This window comes from Garra rufa, chromosome 14, assembly GCF_049309525.1.
Source record: "Garra rufa chromosome 14, GarRuf1.0, whole genome shotgun sequence".
Lineage (NCBI taxonomy): Eukaryota > Metazoa > Chordata > Actinopteri > Cypriniformes > Cyprinidae > Garra > Garra rufa.
In genome coordinates this window covers 31,009,733-31,032,391 of record NC_133374.1, presented here as the reverse complement: position 1 = coordinate 31,032,391, position 22,659 = coordinate 31,009,733, and the positions used below count along the sequence as shown (strand labels likewise).

The 22,659-nt window shown below is 32.8% G+C and overlaps 1 protein-coding gene across 1 annotated transcript in view; it reads left to right on the top strand.

Annotated features, from left to right (window-relative positions):
• The first annotated feature begins 685 nt into the window (after positions 1 to 685).
• Positions 686 to 22,659, top strand: part of gbe1b (glucan (1,4-alpha-), branching enzyme 1b) — a 197,868-nt gene continuing 175,894 nt past the window's right edge. Inside the window, exon 1 of the mRNA XM_073817366.1 lies at positions 686 to 940. Coding sequence (XP_073673467.1) covers positions 843 to 940 — 98 coding nt within the window. The 5' untranslated portion in view covers positions 686 to 842. The remainder of the gene's footprint in view (positions 941 to 22,659) is intronic.

The window sequence follows — 22,659 nt, the reverse complement described above, 5'->3', positions numbered from 1 at the left end:
ATATATATATATATAATATATATATATATATATATATATATATATATATATTATATTACTATTATTATTATTGATAATATATTATTTTACTATACAATACAAATATCCCACATACTCTCGTTTAATATTAGGGCCATATAGGATGCATGCTTTATTATAAAATATGATTATTATTATTTTGTATAATAAAAAAATATATATTATATAATATACTTATTCACTAAAATAGTAATATTACCACTACTACTAATAATGTTGCTGTTTTAGAAATTATATTTAAGTAGATCATAGTAGCCTAAATGACACTGGATATTCTTGTTCACTATTAATTAACATTTTTCATTATTATATCTACAATGTGAATCTATATTCATTATATATATATATATATATATATATATATATATATATATATATATATATATATATATATATATATATAGAGAGAGAGAGAGAGAGAGAGAGAGAGAGAGAGAGAGAGAGAGAGAGAGAGAGAGAGAGAGAGAGAGAGCAGTAGGGTCTGTCCTTATCAAAAAAAGAAAAGGTTTGAACTTTGTCAAGGGCAAAAAGTTCAATGATTCGACTCTCCGCCTTCCTCAAATTTCTCCACCCCTTGCGCGGTCCCCTTAAAGCACCACGCAGACATTTAAGAACAATCATGAAAAGTGATCTCTGATGCCACATCCTCTTGTTTTCATATGGGCAGGGCAAAAAACATGACCCGGTGTCTTCAGTGCCAGTGAACCCAACACAAACCGCTACTCATTGCTTCCTAATGCAAGCGACACTCTGATGCTTTAATCTAGAGAGTCAGTGCTCGATTGCTCTGGTCTGAAGCGAAGATGGCAGAATCGGAGTGTAACGTTTCAGTGCCTCACATGAACTCCCTTCTACAAATGGATCCTTACCTCAAACCCTTTGAAAAGGACTTCCAGAGGAGGTAAACAGTGTTTTTAAGAGTTATTTGCATCTTGTCGCTGAGTAATGTCCTGTGCCTGTCCCAAACGCACAATGACACACGCATGTCTGTCTGTCAGCCCTTCATACCCGGCACTTAGGAGTTGTTATATTAATTCAGTGTAGTGTCCATTAACAGACAGCTGCTGGATGCTCTCCGCCTCCATGTATAAGTGCAGCGAGAGCCCTATTGAATATGTAAATATGGACATCTGATGGTTTCTATGGAAGCTGAATGGCGATGACAGTTCACTTTGCACGTGAACACGTTCAGCTCCAGCATAAATAAGAAAACGCTGCTTTAAGATAGTAGAGGACAACTGTTATTTGTTATTTGTTGTTATTTAGCATCATAGAGTGACAACAAACAACAAGAAATAATACAATTAAATATACTACTACTATGGCAAGCCGTTTTGACTTTTATTCCATCTCAGGATATGACTTCTTGATATCAAGAATTCAGTTTTCACTAGTGAAAATGTTCATTCTTGATATCAGCAATTAGATTTCCACTAGTGACATGTGCTATTTTTGATATCAACCATTCAATTTTCACTAGTAAAAATGTTCATTCTTGATATCAACAATTATATTTTCACTAGTTAAAATGTTAATTGTTATTATTATTATTATTATTATTCCTGCAGCCATCGTATTTGCATAATAAAAAAAAAAACACCTTTCATGTTCTTAACATTATATGCCTGCTAGTCAATATTTAATATACGGTTAAACCTTAAAACAACTGTAAATGATGTACTCATTTTAATTTAATCTTAGATTATTGTTAGTTTACAATATAATACATGCATAAATAATATAAATAAAATGAAAACTTTTTTAGATAAAATGTGGGTTCCAAACTTAACAACGTTTATTATTATTGCTTTTTTATTTATATATTTATTTATTTCACCATAATTCATGTCATGATTGGTGTGTGTGTATGTGTGAGTGTATTATTTATAATACAAATATTCCATATAATCTCAATTAATATGAAGTCATATCATCTGGGTGCATAATTATAAAATATAATTATTACAATATATAATACAATAATGGTAATAAATTATATTATGAATACTATAAAAATAAGCAATATAATACTTAAAAATGTGATATTATTATTATTATTATATATTATTTTAATATATATCACCAATATAATATGTCAATATTTAACAGCCCTTCTTTAGATTTTTTTCCCTTGTATACTTGTGCTACTATAACATGTGCTTGTTTTAATATTTTTAATAATAGAAACCAGGGCTGTTTATATATTTAAAAAAAAAAATTGGGGGAATAATATCACATATTATGAATAATATCAGTACGTTTAAAGTAATATTATTACAAATGTATTTAAATAATTTGTTATCCTGAATATTCTGCTAAATAAAACAAAGAAACATGTATTTGTTTGTTATTTATTTTTTGTTGTTTGTTATTAAATTTGTTTATTTTATATGTTGATTCTCACTGTGTTAAAACTGAGTAAGAGCTCCCTACATGTTTCACATTTTTATTTTAATATAACTTTTTAAAAACATTTTATTCCCCCTTGTTAACTAATAACTTGTACTGTAACCATATTTTGTAAAACAAAATACAGTAGAAAAACTTAAGAAGTTTAGCTTAAGATTCATTCATCCATGTCAAGTCACATTTATTTATGTTTTTTTTTATGCACTAATGTTGTTAATTGTTGTAATTGTGTTCACGAGCAGGTTAAATATTAGAAAATTTGGACACTGTCATTAAGATAAATGACAAAATGTCCTATTTTACTTCTATTTAATCTACTCCCCGACTATCAATTGTCTAGGTGTCTGTAAAACATGCTTCTTGTTTCAGTACTCTATGCCCAAAAACACCTCTATAAAAATAGAAAATATATATATACACACTACACTGTATAGATCAAAATATTGTTAGCCTTCATTGCTCAAAATTTGAAGGAATATTAGCAGTAGTTATACCACTGTTTTACTACTGTGCTTGACAAAATGACCAAAGCATTTCAACAAAAACCTTGATTTTGTGGAAAACACAGTAATCATAATCAGAGAGCACTAACCACTATAGCACAAAAGATGATTTCAACTGAAATTTTGGAGGGTCACAGCTGTCAGAAATTAGTAGAAATAGAGGCCCTAGCTTTGAATGACTTCAGCACATCTGTGGCCGCTGGTGTGATCTTTGTCCACTCTTTTTCCACTCTCTTTCATAGTTTGGCAACTGTAGTGGGTTTCTTAGTCATAACTTTGCGGCCAAGGATTAGTCCTATTTGAAGTTATAACAGAAGTTTTTTAAGCATTTTTTTTTTTCAATTGTATTCTGAAGCAGAATATATATATATATATATATATATATATATATATATATATATATATATATAATCCAACATTTCAAGGTCACTGCTTAGGGTCACATTTCAAGGTCACTGTCATATTTGAAGTTATAACAGAAGTTATAAGCATTTTTTAAATATAAATTAATTGTATTCTGAAGCAGAATATTTAAGATATTTGAAAAAGTACTCTGATCAAAATTAGGGAAAACTTACAGATACTTCCAAGTTATTGGTGCTAATCTGGCACCTAGTGCTAATTTCCTTAATTATATGACAAACCCTATTTACGGGAGAATGTACTTGTTTATAGTTCAAATATGCAGTTTGTTAATAAAGATAAAGTCTATTTGAAAATTTGCGATAGCGTTTTCACCCATGTGAGCTCTAGGGTGTCAGCGGCCATTCAGAGCTCATGAACCCGCCGAGACAAGTCTCACCTTGGCCAGATCTTTTGGAATTTACCGCTGGCTCTGATAGTCTCTATAGTGGTTAAACATGAGAGGTGATTTGTTTTGGATTAAATATAAGGCAGATATAATAAATATATAAAATAATATTTTATATAAATAATAGTAGTGTTTAATAATAGTGTTTAGTATTGCGTTTGTTTGTGTAACAAATGCACTAAGCAGTGCTGTCATCAGAAATCACCCTTAACAGATGAAAGGATATATATGTTACTACTGTACAAAGATAACACTTTCCTCAGCGGACATTCAAACTAATGTTTTATTGTGAATATGAGATTGAGCTGAAAAATGAATGCTGTATCAGATGCAGGTAATCAAACTCGCCCAGTCCATCTCTATCTCATAATACTCTACTATACATAATATATTGAACATTAAATACAGTAATACAATAGGCTTTTAATGAAACAACTCAATGTTTTTTTGTTACTCGATCTAAAGTGATGTTTTCGAATTAGTAACGGAGGCTTAGGCTCAGCTGTTAAACTGTCAAAATGAGATTTGAAGAAGGAAGGAAGAGGTTCTGCACAAAAGACAGATTTTATAGACTCCATTGTTGTTTCTTATGTATTTATACACTCGCGCCATCGAACAGTTGTATACAACCAATATCACACTCTTAAAGGATAACTATTGCCAAAATGGAAAATGCAAAACCTGGGCTGTTTTTTTTACTGCAAACAAGACAAACTTATATCTAAAAGCATAATTAGGACAAACAAGCCGTTTTTGAGATTGACCGTGATTTCGTTTTTTAGTCAATGGCCGGTGAATGGGAGTACTAAGGGCATAACTTTGAGCGATATTTTTACAACACTAAGAAGGCTTGACACACCATGAAACTTTGCTCGAAGTATCGCCTGGGTCTCTACACATGAACTCGAGCATTGAGAACATTGTTTGTGTACACAGAGTTTACTAAAAAGAAAGTTTTTGAACAACTCACTTTCACTGTTTGGGTTTCCGCTCACAGCCGTCTTGCCAGTCAAGAAGTGTCGATCTCCGAATGCGAATGAATGGACTCCATAGGACAAAATATTAGGCTTATATGAGGCTCTTTTTACAACTAGAAGGTTAATATTGTTTTTCACTTGCGACAAAACAACGAATTAGCCGTGCATTTATATGGAAATATGCTTTAGGAGCTATCCATCCTCGCATTCGGAGATCAACACTTCTTGACTGGCAAGACGGCTGTGAGCGGAAACTCAAACAGTGAAAGTGAGTTGTTCAAAAACTTTCTTTTTAGTAAACTCTGTGTACACAATGTTCTCAATGCTCGAGTTCATGTGTAGAGACCCAGGTGATACTTCGAGCAAAGTTTCATGAGGTGTCGAGCCTTCTTAGTGTTGTAAAAATATTGATTTTGATGCGCTCAAAGTTATGCCCTTAGTACTCCCATTCACCCGCCATTAACCACAAAACGAAATCACAGTCAATCTCAAAAACGTCTCGTTTGTCGTAATTATGCTTTTAGATATAAGTTTGTCTCGTTTACAGTAAAAAAAAAAAAAAAAACATCACAGGTTGCATTTTGGCAATAGTTATCCTTTAAGATGTGCCAAAATTGTTGTATATTGGCACGCTGTAATTATATATAGCACTCGACATGCGGCCCCTGCTGCTTAATCCCCTGCTGATTTTGTACGTTTGCCCACTGACAAAGAAATGATCAGTCTATAATAATAATAAAAAAATGTATTTCAAAAAAGTTGATTGCATTTAAATGAGTAAGTATTTGACCCCTTCACAAAACATGACTTTGTACTTGGTGGCAAAACCCTTGTTGGCAATCACTCTCCAAGTCATTAAGGTTTTGAGGTTGACTTTTAGCAAGATTTGATGGTACATGGCCCCGTCCATCGTCCACTTGATGCGGTGCAGAAAAACACCCCCCAAGCATAATGTTTCCATCTCCATGTTTGACGGTGGGGATGGTGTTCTTGGGGTCATAGGCAGCATTCCTCCTCCTCCAAACACAGTGAGTTGAGTTGATGCCAAAGAGCTTGATTTTGGTCTCATCTGACCACAACACTTTCACCAGTTCTCCTCTGAATCATTCAGATGTTCATTGGCAAACTTCAGACGGGCCTGTACATGTACTTTCTTGACCAAGGGGAACTTGCGGACACTGCAGGATTTCAGTTCTTCACGGTATAGTGTGCTTCCAATTGTTTTATTGGTGACTATGGTCCCAGCTGCCTTGAGATCATTGACAAGATCCTCCCATGTAGTTCTGGGCTGATTCCTCACCGTTCTCATGATTGTTGAAACTCAATGAGGTGAGATCTTGCATGGAGCCCCAGACTGAGGGAGATTGACAGTTATTTTGTGTTTCTTCCATTTGCAAGTAATTGCTCCAACTGTTGTCACCTTCTCACTAAGCTGCTTTGCGATGGCCTTGTAGCCTATTCTAGCCTTATGTAAGTCTACAATCTTGTCCCTGACATCCTTGGACATCTTTTTGGTCTTGGCCATGGTGGAGAGTTTGGAATCTGATTGATTGATTGCTTTTGTGGACAGGTATCTTTTATACAGGTATCAAGCTGAGATTAGGAGCATTCCCTTTAAGAGAGTGCTCCTAATTTCAGCTCGTGACCTGTATAAAAGACACATGGGAGCCAGAAATCTTGCTGATTGATAGGGGATCAAATACTTATTTCATTTATTGAAATGCAAATCAATTGCTAACTTTTTTAAAACGTGTTTTTTCTGGATTCCCTCACTGTATCTGTAAGTTTTTCCTAATTTTCATTTGAGTTCTTTTTCAAATATCTCATTTAAGTTTTTATACTGTGCTTGCAAAAACTGCCATTCTACCCCTGAGGGATAACTTCAGATAGGACTAAACGGTGACCTTCAAATTTAGCAATTTAGAAATATAGTGTTCAACATTTGAGTGGATCAAAACATTTCATCAAAGTTGTCCTAAAACCAAAACAATACCCGTTCTTGACTTTTTTGATCCACTTCAAATGTTGACAACTGAATATACAGTCAAGCCCGAAATTATTCATACCCCTGGCAAATTATGACTTAAAGTTACTTTTATTCAACCAAAGTTTTTTTTTTTTTTAAATTAGAAATGACAAAGACGTCTTCCACAACATAATAAGACGATGTACAAGAGGCATCATTGTGGAAAAAGTGATTACTCATCTTTTATTTACGTTTGAACAAAAAGTAGCATGTCCAAAATTATTCATACCCTTCTCAATAATCAATAGAAAAGCCTTTATTGGCTATTACAGCAATCAAACCTGAAAATGTCCACTGGTACCCAAGGTCAAGATTCTCTGCGGACTGCCTTATGTTGTTGAGAATTTTGATGTATTGCTCCTTTTTCATGGCGCAGTTTACTGTGATTAAGTTCCCTGGTCCACCGGCTGAAAAACACCCCCAAATAACTAGGTTCCCACCACCATGTTTGACAGTGGGGATGGTGTTCTTACGGTTGCAGGCTTCTCCTTTTTTACGCCAAATGAAGGCTACATCATTGTGGCCAAACAATTGCATTTTTGATTCATCTGACCATAAAGCAGAAGACCAGAAGTCTGCTTTTTTGTCCCGATGAGCGTTTGCAAAGGCCAAGCTGGCTTTTGTGTGCCCTGTCTGGAGAAGTGGTGTCCTCCTTGGTCTGTGTCTGTGGAACCCAGCGGTGTGCAGTGTCCGTTGGACTGTCTGCCTTGAGGTGTTGCCACCAGCAGAGCCCAGATTCATCAGGATGGCCTTGGTGGTGATCCTTGGATTCTTTTTTACCTCTCACACTATCCTCCTGGCCAGCGCAGGTGTCACTTTAGGCTTCTGACCACATCCTCTGAGATTTTTCGTGGTGCGGACCGTCTTGTATTTTTTAATAATACTTTGCACTGTAGCCACTGGAACTTCAAAACATTTAGATATGGTCTTATAGCCCTTTTCTGAATTGTGAGCAGCCACAACGCGCAGCCGCTGGTCTTCAGTGAGCTCCTTTGTCTTAGCCATGACTGTCCACAAACCAACAGCAGAGAGCTTCTGTTTTTCACCTGTTGAGTTGATTAAAACAGCTGTTCCCAATGAATCAGGGTAATTAGGATGCTTTAGAACAGCTTGGACTATTTGGAATGGTATAGAACTTAGGATTTTCCCATAGACTGTGACAGTTTGCAAAGGGTATGAATAATTTTGGACATGACACTTTTTGTTCAAATGTAAATAAAAGCTGAGAAATATTTTTTTCCACAATGAAGCCTCTTGTACATCGTCTTATTGTCTTTTGGGAGAAGCCTGTGTCATTTCCAGTCAAAAAAACAAAACAAAACTTGCTGTTTGAATAAAAGTAACTTTAAGTCATAATTTGCCAGGAGTATGAATAATTTCGGGCTTGACTGTATATATATACCTATGCTTTAGTACTGGCTCTGACATTGTCATAATTCTTGAACAGCAGATACTAAAAGACATTTTAAGGTTAAGACATTTGAACACCTATTTTTAGTCCCAAATGTGAGTGAATTATTTGCATGGTTTTGATATCTTACAATCCTGTGTATGCGGTTGGTGGTAAAAATTCATATGGCACCTGACAGCATTTATTATTGTCCTCTATTGTTACACAGGATGGGTTAGTGTTTCTTATGGACCATCCCTCATGTGACAACACAATAATGTAACATACATGTTTATAATTGCAGAAGTCTCCCATAACTTTTTTTTTTTCACATCAGCAGTACTCAGTACTGCTTAGTATGCAGCACACCACTAATAGGTTCATAGCCATAGAAGCATGCTTAAAATGAATGGTGAGAGAAATATTATTAGCCTGCACTTATTAATACATAAAGACCTACAGGAAAGTGATGGATGACTTGGGGTGACCACCTTGAATATCTAATTATAATGTCACTCATAATTATAGTTACAATTTAACAGAGTTATATTTGAGTATATAAACAGTGAAGCACAATTGGTACTTCAGCTTCTGATTGCTTATGCCTGGAGACTTCGAGTGCTCTGTACCAATTAGATGGCACTTAATTGCGATCCGGTGAGTGGCACTGTCAGCAGCCGTATACGCACTACTCGCCACTTTAATGTGCGACATACAGGGTCCTATGGCACCGTCTTTACATTTGATTATAATGATAACAATGCCTAATTGCGTTGTTGCACGCATTAAGTGCGTGTGGCACAGTCTGCATATTTATGACTCGACATTCTCCATTCATTAGTGCCACAGAGACCACTGACAAGTGAAATGGAGTTCTTCATTATCGTTTTAATTAACACCAAAGTCTTGAGGGGTAGCCATCGAGGTATCTCAAAACATGGTGCATGGATTCTAATTTTACCCCTCTCTGTGGAACTGGTTTCGAAAGTGGAATAATGTTGTGTGAAATGTGTGTCACAGATTGACTCAGTAAAACCACATGGGATGTAAGAAACTCAGATTATTAAGGAAGACTCTACTCTTCTTAACATGTTCCGTAAAACTCTTTTGAAATGAAGGTTAATAACATTTCAGATTTCTGGGCTACTTTCATTTGCTCTGGGTGAGAGAGCCCATAGGAACGGAAAATCGCAAATGAGATCTCTTTAATATCTCAATCATTTCTCCTGGATCGCAGAGATCATTTATAGAGAGCAAATTGAGAATTTAGTTTAAGCCTCTTACTTATTTATGGAAGTCACATAAGAAAATATGCTTTGGTAAATCATCATTTTGATACAGTTAGAACTGTGATATAAACATGTCATATTGACATAAATCAAATTTATTAGACATAAAAAGTGAACATTTTGACATACAATTTTGAAATTAGTTGCATTTCTGAGATAAAAAGTCAAAATTATAAGATAAAAATTAAGTATGAAATAAAGTCGAAAAATGCTATAAACAGTAAAATTAGTGACATAAATCAAAATTATGAGACATAAAAAGTGAAAATTATGATGTACAATGTTGAAATTTGCACTTGAAAGTAATATAATAATGGGATGAAAATTCATAATTATGAGCTTAAGTTAAAATTATGAGATAAGTATTAAAATTAAACTGAAAAAATATATAATAATGAGATGAAAAGTCATTATTGAGCTGAAGTAAAAATTTTGAGATAAAAAGGGCATGGATAAAGGTCAAAATTACGAGAGATCAAAATTAGGATGTAACAAAAGTAAATTATAAGATTAAAATTAGGACATGAAAATGTCAAAATTCTGAGATAAAAAGTAATTATGAAATAAAGTTGGAAAATGATATAAAACGTCAAAATTATTTGATAAAAAAATTACATTTTAAGAAAAAGTTTATATTAGTACATTAAACTTATGTAATTATGTATATAATAATGAGATGAAAAATCATTAATAAAAGTATAAATTTGGAAAAAGTCGAAATTATGAGAAATGGAAATTGGGATGTAACCAAATTAAATTATGAGATACAAAAGTTGACATAAATCAAAATTATGAGACATAAAAAGTGAAAATTATGACGTACAATGTCGAAATTTGGACTTGAAAGTAATACAATAATGAGATGAAAATTAATAATTATGATCTTAAATTAAAATTATAATATAAAAAGTCGAAATTATTAGATACAAAGTCGAAACTTTAAGAAAAAGTTAATATTAGGACATTAAAATGAAATAATAATGAGATGACACATTTTGAGACAAAAAGTTGAATTTAGGACATGGAAAAAGTAGAAATTATGGGAAATCGAAATGAGGAAGTAACCAAATTAAATTCTGAGATACGAAGTTGAAAGTAGGACATGAAAATGTAAAAAATCCGAGATAAAAAGTAATTATGCAATAAAGTTGAAAAATGATATAAAAGGTAAAAATTATTAGATAAAAAGTCGAAATAATTTTTTTTTAGGACATTAAAATTACATAACAATGAGATAAAGTCATTAATGAGCTGAAGTAAAAATTTTAAGACAAAAAGTTGAATTTAGAGCATAAAATTTTTTTAAAAAAATTTAAATTAGGATGCAACAAAATTACATTAAGAGATACAAAGTTATAAATTTGGACACAAAAATGGCAAAATTATGAGACAAAAAGGTAATTATGCAATGAAGTCGAAAAATGATATAAAAAAATCTAAGTAGGACATGAAAAAAATCAAATTTATGAGAAAAAAGTAATAGTGACAAATCAAAATTATGAGACATAAAAACTGAAAATTATGATGTACGAAGTTGAAATTTGGACATGAAAGTGATATAATAATGTGATGAAAATGCATAATTATGAGCTAAAGTTAAAATTGTAAGATAAAATGTTTAAATTAGCTCATGAAAAGTCACCATTATTATATAAAAAGCCAAATTTTTTAAAAGTTGATATTAGGACATTACAATTAAATAATAATGAGATGAAAATACATTAATGAGCTAAAGAAAAAAAAATGACACAAAAAGTTGAATTTAGGACATGGAAAAAGTCAAAATTATGAGATGAAAGTATAAATAATTAGTCATGAGTCATGTCAAAATTATGAGATACTAAATCTAAATAAAAAAATTAAATGAAAGAATTAAGGTAAAGTGTCAATTATGGAATTGTCAAAATCATAATTGTGAGAAAAATCACAATTATGACAAAGAAGTTCAACTTTGAATTCATAATTTTATTTTATTTTTTTTACCTTTTTTTCTAATTATTTAATAAGAAAAATATTTTTTTCTTATTAAAAAAAAAAAAAAATAGGAAATGAAGAGTCTAAATTAATGTATTTTAATTTACTTAAAATAATTTACTTTAATTTAAATTGTTATCATGAATGTACTGTACTTATTGTAAAGTGTTACCAAAATAATTCTTTGCATCCACATGAATTTTAAATGCAAATGATTCTGTTGTTTTATTGTTATCTCAGGAAAACATCAGAAGCTGTTTTTTAAATAAAATGAAATGGTATTTTAAAATGTTGCAAGCCAGACTCGATCTTGTATCACCCTCATGTACACCACAGCTCCATAATTCCACTAACTGTTAAGCTACAGCTCCAAAATCGAAGAGATTCTGAGTGATAAAAGTCCACTGCAAGCATTACATTTTCTTGTGGGAGCTGAACGAACATTATGTGGGAGTGAAGTCTTTTGAAAGTAAGGTGAACTTTGTTTTATTGGTTTTTGGTGGAGAAACCCTCTTATTGAGCTCAGGCGGTTTGCAAAGGGTCGTGCTCTGATAAACAAACACTCTAATAGGGTGAACAGAAGAGCGGCGCGTGTGCTGTTTTAACAGAGGCTAATCATTTACACGTTGCCCTGAATATCAGTAATCAGCATGGGCAAACATAGCCGGCAGAAGCTGTTTTTCATATGCTCCCTCATAAATATTTAGCAGATTTCCCCTGCTCGCATAACTAATGAGATGATGCAAACTTGTAAGTGTATAACGACTAAACAACATGGAGATTTTGTCCAGAAACAACACAAAAATTAGACACTTATGGGTTTCATTTGTGGTGCGCTATCTACATGTCTACATGATCAAAAGTCAGCAAGAACCTCAAGTTGCAATTGATTTTACTTTAGTATTGTAACATATTTCTGAGTAAAACCAAAAATTGAATGAGAAGAAATAGAGGGTGGAGCTTGATTTTTAGTGCACCACCTTGCCATCTTAAGCTTTAGTTCTTGAATGTTCTGCCTAAACTGTCAATCTGAAAGCCATTCCAACGAACCAAATTCTGACTAAATATAACAAAAACACTTTTTTTTTAATGTTGATTAACTTCACAATTATAATATAAACGTTGAAGTTATGAGGTAAAAAAGCTGAAATAGGCAAAAGCAATTTTGAGAAAAAGTCATGATTATGAGATCAAAAGTTACAGGATAAAGAGTCGTAAAATTGACAAAGGTAATTCTGACAAAATGTCATGGTTATGAAATAAAAATAAAATTGATATAAAAAATCGAGAGTCATGATTATGAGATAATTAAAAATTATGAGAGTTGTGACAAATTTAAAATTGGCATAAAAAGTTGAAATTGACAGGCAATTTTGACAAAAAGTCGTGATTATGAGAAAAATAAATTGAGATAAAAAGTTAAAATTGATATAGGAAAACAAAGTCATGTTTTGACAGTCATGATTATGAGATAAAAAGTCAGAATTATGAGATGAAAAGTTGAAATTGACATTAAAGCAATTCTGAGAAAAAGTCATGTGTATGAGATGAAGTCAAATTATGGGATAAAAAGTAAAAATTTATATAAGAAAGCAGTTTTGACAAAAACATGATTATGAGATAAAAAGTCAAAATTATGAGATAAAGTTAAAATTAATATAAAAAGCAGTTTTGACAAAGTCAAATTGATGAGTTCTGACAAAAAGTCATGATTATGAGATACAAAGTCAGAATTATGTCATAAATAGTTAAAATTGATAAAAAAAGCAGTTTTGACAAAACAAATCATGATTATGAGATTAAAAAGTCGGAATTGTTAGAGGAGAAATTGAAATTGACACAAGCAATTTTGAGAAAGTCAAAAATTTAAGATGAAAAGTTAAAATTGATATAAGAAAGCAGTTTTGACAAAAAAATCATGATTATGAGATAATTTAAAATTATGAGATAATAATGTTAAATTGACAAAAGCAATTTTGACAAAGTCGTAATTATGAGATAAAATTTTTAAATTGATATAAGAAAACAAAGTCATATTTTGACAGTCATGATTATGAGATAAAAAGTCAGAATTATGAGATGAAAAGTTGAAATTGATATAAAAAGCAGTTTTGACAAAGTCAGAATTATGAGATAAAAACTTAACAATTATACAAAAAAGCAGTTCTGACAATAAGTCATGATTATGAGATACAAAGTCATAATTATGTCATAAAAAGTTAAAATTGATATAAAAAGCAGGTTTGACAAAAAAAAATCATGATTATGAGATAAAAAGTGAAAATTGACAAAAGCAATTTTGAGAAAGTCATGATTGTGAGAAAAAAGTCACAATTATGAGATAAAAAGTTAATACTGATACACAAAAGCAGCTCTGACAAAAAGTCATGATTATGAGATACAAAGTTGGAATTGCGAGATGAAAAGGTGAAATTGACAAAAGCAATTTTAAGAAAATTCATGATTATGAGATAAAAAGTCAAAATTATGACATAAAGAGTTCAAATTGATATAAAAAAGCTGTTTTGACAAAAAAAGAATCATGATTTTGAGAGTTTAAATTGACAAAAGCAATTTTGAGGAAGTCATGATTATGAGATGAAAAGTTGAAATTGATAAAAATGAGTTTTGACAGTCAAAATTATGAGATAAAAAGTTAACATTGATACAAAAAAGCAGTTCTGACAAAAAGTCATGATTATGAGATACAAAGTTGGAATTATGACATAAAAAGTTAAAATTGACACAAACAATTTTGAGAAAATTAATGATTATAAGATAAAAAGTCAAAATTATGACATAAAAAGTTAAAATTGATATAAAAAAGCAGTTTTGACAAAAAAAGATTGAGATAAAAAGCCAGAATTATGAGATGAAAGTTGAAATTGACAAGTAATTTTGAGAAAGTCATGATTTTGAGATAAAAAGTCAAAATTATGAGATGAAAATTTGAAATTGATAAAAACGAGTTTTGACAAAAAAAAATTAGATAAAAAGTTGGAATTATTAGATGAAAAATTTGAATTGGCATAAAAGCAATTTTGAGAAAATCAAAATTATAAGATGAAAAGTTAAAATTGATATAAGAAAGCAGTTTTGACAAAAAAAATGATTTTGAGATAAGTGAAAATTATTAGATAAAAAGTTTAAATTGACATGAAAGCAATTTTGAGAAAAAGTCAAATTATGGGATAAGAAGTCATAACTGTGACAAAAAAAAAAAAATCTAAATTGACAAAGTAGAAATTTACATAAAAAGCAACTCTGAAAAAAAAGTCCTGGTTTTAAGTCAACATTATGAGATGAAAAGTTGAAATTGACAAAATTCCCACATAAATTTACCGGGAAAAAAAGTAACATGATAGTAACATGGCTACCCCATGGTTATTTTTTTTTTACTTAAAGTAATGCTGCAATTCACAGTTTAAATAAAATTACATTATATAAAACAGTTTCTTTGTGTTTGAATTTTTATTTATGCATTTTCAGATACAAATTGCTATATTGTGATATATATCGTTATCGAGGTAGAAAATTGCTTCTACCGTGATAGAAGATTTTGGTTATATCGCCCACCCCTATTGACAAGCAATTTAGAGAAAAAAGTCATAATTATGAGATAAAAAGTCAAACTATGGGATAAAGAGTTTATATTGTGACAATTCTAAAATGGCATAAAAAGTAAAAAATTGACAAAGTTGACAAGAATTATGAGATAAAAATGTGTCTAGTGACATGACACATTACTGCTGAATGTTTATATAATCTCAGATAAATATACACATTTATGGTATGTTACATTTTATTTCAAATTAAGTCTCAGCAAAACAGCAGTTATTCTTATTGAAGTTTTTCATGATTGTTAGTACTTTTAGCTAACAACAGAAGCAGAATAATAATGTTAATGTTACTATTCGAATAGTACATATATTTTATACACTATGTACTATATATATATATGTGACCCTGGACCACAAAACCAGTCTTAAGTCGCTGGGGTATATTTGTAGCAATAGCCAAAAAAACATTGTATGGGTCAAAATTATTGATTTTTCTTTTATGCCAAAAATCATTAGGAAATTCAGTAAAGATCATGTTCCATGAAGATTTTTTGTAAAATTCCTACTGTAAACCTATCAAAATGTAATTTTTGATTAGTAATATGCATTGCTAAGAACTTAATTTGGACAACTTTAAAGGTGATTTTCTCAGTATTTTGATTTTTTGCACCCTCAGATTTCAGATTTTCAAATAGATGTATCTCGGCTAAATATTGCCCTATCCTAACAAACCATACATCAATAGAAAGCTTATTTATTGAGATTTCATATGATGTATATATCTCAGTTTTGTAAAATTTGACCTTATGACTGGTTTTGTGGTCCAGGGTCACATATATATGTGACCCTGGACCACAAAACCAGTCTTAAGTCGCTGGGGTATATTTGTAGCAATAGCCAAAAAAACATTGTATGGGTCAAAATTATTGATTTTTCTTTTATGCCAAAAATCATTAGGAAATTCAGTAAAGATCATGTTCCATGAAGATTTTTTGTAAAATTCCTACTGTAAATATATCAAAATGTAATTTTTGATTAGTAATATGCATTGTTAAGAACTTAATTTGGACAGCTTTAAAGGTGATTTTCTCAGTATTTTGATTTTTTTTGCACCCTCAGATTTCAGATTTTCAAATAGACGTATCTCGGCCAAATATTGTCCAATCCTAACAAACCATACATCAATAGAAAGCTTATTTATTGAGCTTTCGTATGATGTATACATCTCAGTTTTGTAAAATTTAACCTTATGACTGGTTTTGTGGTCCAGGGTCACATATATGAATTATATTATATAGTGTAATATAATGCAATAATGATATGCTCAGATATTCAGTGCACTGATAATCACTTATAAATCAGTGTGAACAGAGCAAGTGTTTTATGCTTTTCTTTCTTGGTAATACTCCTTTCTCAGACACTTTGATGCTTGTGCCCCTAAGAACCTATTTTGCCTCACTCAGTGGTCTGGTGTTTTTGTTGAATAAGCATGGCTTTTGCGGACTCCAGGGAGCCCCAGGCGAGCCGCACACACCTGTCTGGCCCCTGAAAGCCCCTCTCCTCCCCATAAATAATTGTACATAGGCAGGTGCCAGCGCAATAGCTGCTCGCCTCTTGATCAAACCCAGCGTCAGAGGCCCCTGAGCAACAGGAGTGTTTCTTATGAGTGCAAGCGTCAAAATCAACAAGGTCTTGCGGGCAGCTCTGAATCACGCTGTGCATCAACGGAGGGAACGAAGTGTCAGGAATTCAGATGACTAAGGAGACTGGGTAAACTTCAAACTGGAATTGATATGTGCTGCTCTGATCACTTGTTCTCCAAGCTTTAGAAAGAGTTGTGGTGTGTAGCTTCTTAAAGATTTTAGATTATGATGTGCTGGTGCACAAAGCAGAACAACAGTCGCCTTTTATGCCTCAAAGTGAGAGATTTTCGGTTTTGTAATTTTTTTGGATTTTTGTCATGGAATTCTTATGTTAATTTGTTTGATTTTTAACTTTTTTTCTGAAAGAGAAAGATGTGTGTGTGTGTGTACAGTAGTTACCCAACAGCAACATGCAACATCACCAAAGTGTAAACTTAAAGGTCGATTACAAAGGCTAAGGGTGGCATCTGGGACATGGTAATACCACGGTCTCAAATGTCTCTAAGTATAGATGGCAACCTTGTAACCTGTTATTCCCAAAATAATAATAATAATAATATCAATGAGTTTGTCCAGCTGGGATTGTGAGTGTAGAGAATAGTGATGTTAGACCACAGGTGCAGCTGGATGTCTGGCTTCCTCTGGAAGAAAATTCATGAAAGAAATTTAGGTTGTCAGACTGAGTCTGACAAAACATGCCAGGAACATGTCTTAATTACATTTTCAGGAATAGAGTGATTATATTATATCATTTTATATTACTAAATAACATTTATAATATTGCATTCTAAATTATAAATAATATATAAGTATTAATGGAGCATTGCAATGTGTATGTTGCCTGTAATTTAAATTAAAATATTATAAATGTGTACAGTGCCTTGCAAAAGTATAATTGTTTTTTTTTTTTTTTTTTTTTTTACATTTTGTTATGTTGCTGCCTTATGTGAAACTGTTTTAAATTACTTTTTTCCCACATCAATTTACACTCCATGCACCATAATGACAAAGCATAAACAGAATTGTATTATGTTTTAATGTATTTTTAATGTATTAAAAATTAAAAACTGAATTAAGTACATTGCATAAGTATGCATACCCTTAACTCACAACTAAGCTGAAGCACCTTTACAGCCTCAAGTTTTTTTGGGTATGATGCAACAAGCTTTGCACGTCAACATTTCCTCACCTCTTCACCTCTCAAGCTCGGTCAGCTTGGATGTGGGCTGGCAGACATTTTCAGGTTTCTCCAGAAATGTTTGACTGAGTTCAAACCAAGGTTGTGGCTGGGCCACTCAAGGACATTCACAGAGTTGTCTATAAACCACTGTTGCTGTGTGCTTGGGGTCATTGTCCTGTTGGAAGGTGAACCTTTTGCCCAGTTTGAGGTTCTGAATGCTCTGGACTGGGTTTTCATTAAGGCTACCTCAATATTTTGGTCCACTGAGCTTTCTACTCTGACAAGTTCCTTAGTCCCTGCCACTGAAAATGAGGCTGCTACCAGGACGCTTTACTTTTAGGATGGTACCCTCCAGGTGATGAGTAGTGCCTGGTTTCCTTCAAACATGATGCTTGGAGTTGAGGTTCATCAGACCAGAGAATCTTGTTTCTCACAATCTGAGCATCCTTTAGGTGCTTTTTTCCAAATTTCAAGTGTGTTTTCATGCATCTTTACTGAGGAGAGGATTGAGTCTTGACACACCACCATAAAGCTCAGATCGGTGGAGTGTTGCAGTGAGGTTTGCCCTTTTGTAAGTTTCTCCCATCTGCATATATGATCATGGAGCTTAACTAGAGTGACCATCAGGTTGTTGGTCACCAGTCTAACCAAGGCCCTTTTCCATCTATTGCTCAGTTTGGCCAGGAGGCCAGCTCTAGGAAGAGTCGTGGTTGTTTCAACTTCTTCCATTAAAGTTAACGGAGACTACATGTTTCTGCGAACCTTCAGTACAGTAGAATTTTTTCTGAACTCTTTCCCAGATGTGTGGCTTGATGCAATCCTGTCTCTGAGCTCTACAGGCAGTTTTTTTTTTAAGTCAGGGCTTGGTTTTTGCTCTGATATGCATTTTTAGCTGTCCTGACCTTTTATTAAGACATATCTGCCTTTCCCAATCATACCCGTTTAATTGAATTTGCCACAGGTTAGCTTCACTCGAAGTTGAGTAACATCTACAAGCAATATGAATGCTCCTGAGATAAATTTCAACTGTCCCAGATAAGGGTATGAATACTTATGCAATGGAATCATTGCAGTTTTTTATTTTTAATACATTTGCAAAGATGTTAAAAACATGTTTTTGCTTTTCCATTGTGGTGTATAGAGTGTAGGTTGATGTGAAAAAAATAAGCAATTTAAAACATAAGGCAGCAGCATGACAAAATGTGAGAAAAAAAAATGAAGGGGTATGAATACTTTTGCAAGGTACTTTAACTATAAAATGTGTGAGTGTATATTATAGAAGCCTGTTTCCACCACTGTATAAAAAATAAAACAAGATAATTGTGACTTTTTATCGCACAATTCTGACTTTTTTTTTTCAGAATTGTAATATAAACGCAGAGTTTGAGAGTTCTTAAGTCAAAATTATGTGAGATAAACTCGCAGTTGGGAGAAAAAACATCAGAACTGTGAGGAAAAAAAAAACGAATTTAAATTGTGAGAAATAATCTCACAATTGTGAGAAACAAGTCAGAATTACAAGATATAATTAGATTAATATATATATCTTAATTCTGACTTTTTCCTTGCAATTGCTATACATTTACTGTATATTTCAAATAAATGCTGGTCTTTTGAATATTTATTCAAAATATAATATATATAGATTCATTAAAATGCAAAAAAAAAATATTAGTTTCCATAAAAAAGGTGAACTAGCACAACTATTTAATAATTGTAGATGTATAATTGACAACATTGCTAATAATAAGAAATGTTTCTTTAGCTTTTTTTTCAGCATACTTTCTAAAGGATCATATGACACTAAATAATAATGTAATGGCTTAATAATACAGTTTGTACTGTATTTTTAAACAAATAAATGCAGCTTTGGTAACAAAACTAAAATTAACTGACCCCAAACTTTAGAATGGTAGTGTATGATTTTATTTAATCAAAAAGTATTTAATATCTTTATGCAAAATATAATTGCTGATTATTAATGTTTGTTTGTTTGTTTATAGGTGAAATATGACATTCAATCAATCAAGAGGTCCTAAAATGGTGGCAAATCTGGTTAGATTTAGTTAAAATATTCCTGTGTTGTTCTCTTGTATATTTTGTCAGGCGTTTCATAATTTCTCTAAAAATAATTCTGCGTAACCTCAAACTTTCTTTTGACACAGTTTCACAAAGACTGCTGGGAAAACCCAGCATTCTGTTCTCTAGACTGTGTCTCATTGCATTCTCTCAGCTGATTCTGAAAGAGCATGAAATGCAGTCTGATTTTGTCTCCATCTGGGACTGATATTTCCCAGCAGTCTTTCACTGACAGTTACTCAGCCAACTGTACTTTTGTGAGAACAAGCTCTCGAAACTAAATGAACAAATGGTGGGGAAAGTGTGAAGGTCAATGGGTCACACATTCTCTATTCTGCATGATATTGGCACAATGTGCCATAGCTCCAAGGTGGTTAACCAAAATGATCTTGGTTCGAATCCAATTCTAGGAACTGTGGGATATTGGCCTAGCAGTGAGTTAAGCCCTTGAACAAGGCACTTAATCCAGAACTGAGTGCTGCAACATGGGGCTTATGTCGAGACATTTCACTTTCTAAACAAAATCTGCTTTTAAAGAAATCAGAAGCACAATAATTTATCATAATTTCAGTCAATCAGCATGTCATATCACTTCATTTGATTACAATTAAACATACCAAGAGGCTCTCATTCTATACTTTGAGTGTTGGTATTTGAAAGTAATTGCTGGCTGTTTAATAAATACATGTGTTCATTTAAGTCAAATGATAATGTTTATCCTCTTTAACTGTTACACTAATAATAATATGATATACTAAACAGACAAATGTGTTAAGGTGTCTTACATCCTTAAACTATTAATTTTCAGTGTGGTTCTATTTTAAATATGACTTCTTGATGCTCAAATTGGACTAATTATGAGTCTGGCAAACATAACCCTGCTGAAAAAAAAACAGCTAAAATCAGCCTAGGCTGGTTGGCTGGTCTTAAGGCCTTTCCACACTGAGCATGGAAAAGCGAAAAGAATATCGCACGCGATGACGCGTTGGAATAAAACAACAGATTCCAATGAGTGCTTCCACATAGTCCGCGAACATTCGCACACTTTTTTTTTTTTTTTTTAACAACCAGTCCGATGAATCTTTTTAGTTTTGCAAAGCGAAAACACGGCCGTCCAATAAGATCTGAGCATTACATCACGTGCCCGGAGCAGCTGCTGTTGCACAAAAGGACAAGAGTGGTGGTGCTGTTTCGAAAACCAGTGTAAACGAAAACAGAAGAAGAGTATTACGAGAGAGAAGAGGATGCATTCTTGTTATCATTGCATCTGAGAACAGATGGTTATTCTCACATGTTCTTAATATAATTTCTATTAATTCTCCACTGATTTATGTGATCTGAAGGAGAACACTGTCCGTTTTCTTCCTCGTGCGTGAGTGTTATATGAGTCAGAGAGCATTTACTCTCTAGATCTTCCGTATTAAAAAAAGATATTTTCTACTGTTCTACACATGAAATATAAAAGCAAACAGACATATGATTATGTTATATATTATATATACAGTCAAGCCCAAAATTATTCATACTCCTGGCAAATTCTGACTTAAAGTTACTTTTATTCAACCAGCAAGTTTTTTATTTTTTTATTAGAAATGACACAAACGTCTCCTAACATTAGGTTCCCACCACCATGTTTGACAGTGGGGATGGTGTTCTTAGGGTTGAAGGCTTCTCCTTGTTTACGCCAAAGGAAGGCTACATCATTGTGGCCAAACAATTAAATTTTTGCTTTAGAACAGCTTGGACTATTTGGAATGGTATAGAACTTTGGATTTTCCCATAGACTGTGACAGTTTGCAAAGGGTATGAATCATTTTGGACATGCCACTTTTTGTTCAAATGTAAAAAAAAAAGCTGAGAAATATTTTTTTCCACAATGATGCCACATGTACATCGTCTTATTATCTTTTGGGAGAAGCCTGTGTCATTTCCGATCCAAAAAAAACCTTGCTGGTTGAATGAAAGTAACTTTAAGTCAGAATTTGCCAGGGGTATGATATAATTTCAGGCTTGACTGTGTGTATATATATATATATATATATATATATATATATATATATATATATATATATATATATATATATATATTAGGGGTGGAACGGTAAATGTATTCGTTTCGAACCGAATCGGTACGGGGGTCACGGTTCGGTGCATGAATTTAAACGGAGAATACACGGTATGAAAATAAAAAAAAAACTTGCCTGCAAAATAATTAATGTAATGCGGAACTACTGTTAGATACGCGGGTTCTTTAGGGACAGCTAATATTTAGCCCCGCTTTAGCTCTGAAGCTCTGATTGGCGTCGATGCAGCCGAGCTCCGCCTATGTATGCGCTCTATCAGAGCCCGTCTACATTCTCTGGCACTCTGCAATTTTTTTGTCAGCTCGACGGTCCATCATTGTGGTCCAGGGATTTCCTGAACTTTATGATTTGTCAAGCCCCCATTATTTTGACGCTAATAGAAGAAACAATGCATGGAGACGCATAGGCTTGGAGCTAGAGCGCAGCTGATGGTTGCTTAGAAACGGCAGACGCTTCCGGAGCGCAAGCGCCCGAGCGCTTTGTTGATCAGCGTTTTTCACGCGTTTTTAGGCGCGACATGTGAACGGCCCCTTAGATCGCAAGTTTGGGAAAACTTCGCTTTTCCAGTCAGTTACAGTAGTACAGGCGAGAGAGTGGTGGAAAAGACGAGGACTGTGTGTTGCCGTTGTTCAGCGGTTGTTGGGTATGTGAGTGGAAATACATCTAATTGCCTTCTGCATTTTTGTTTTGCTTTT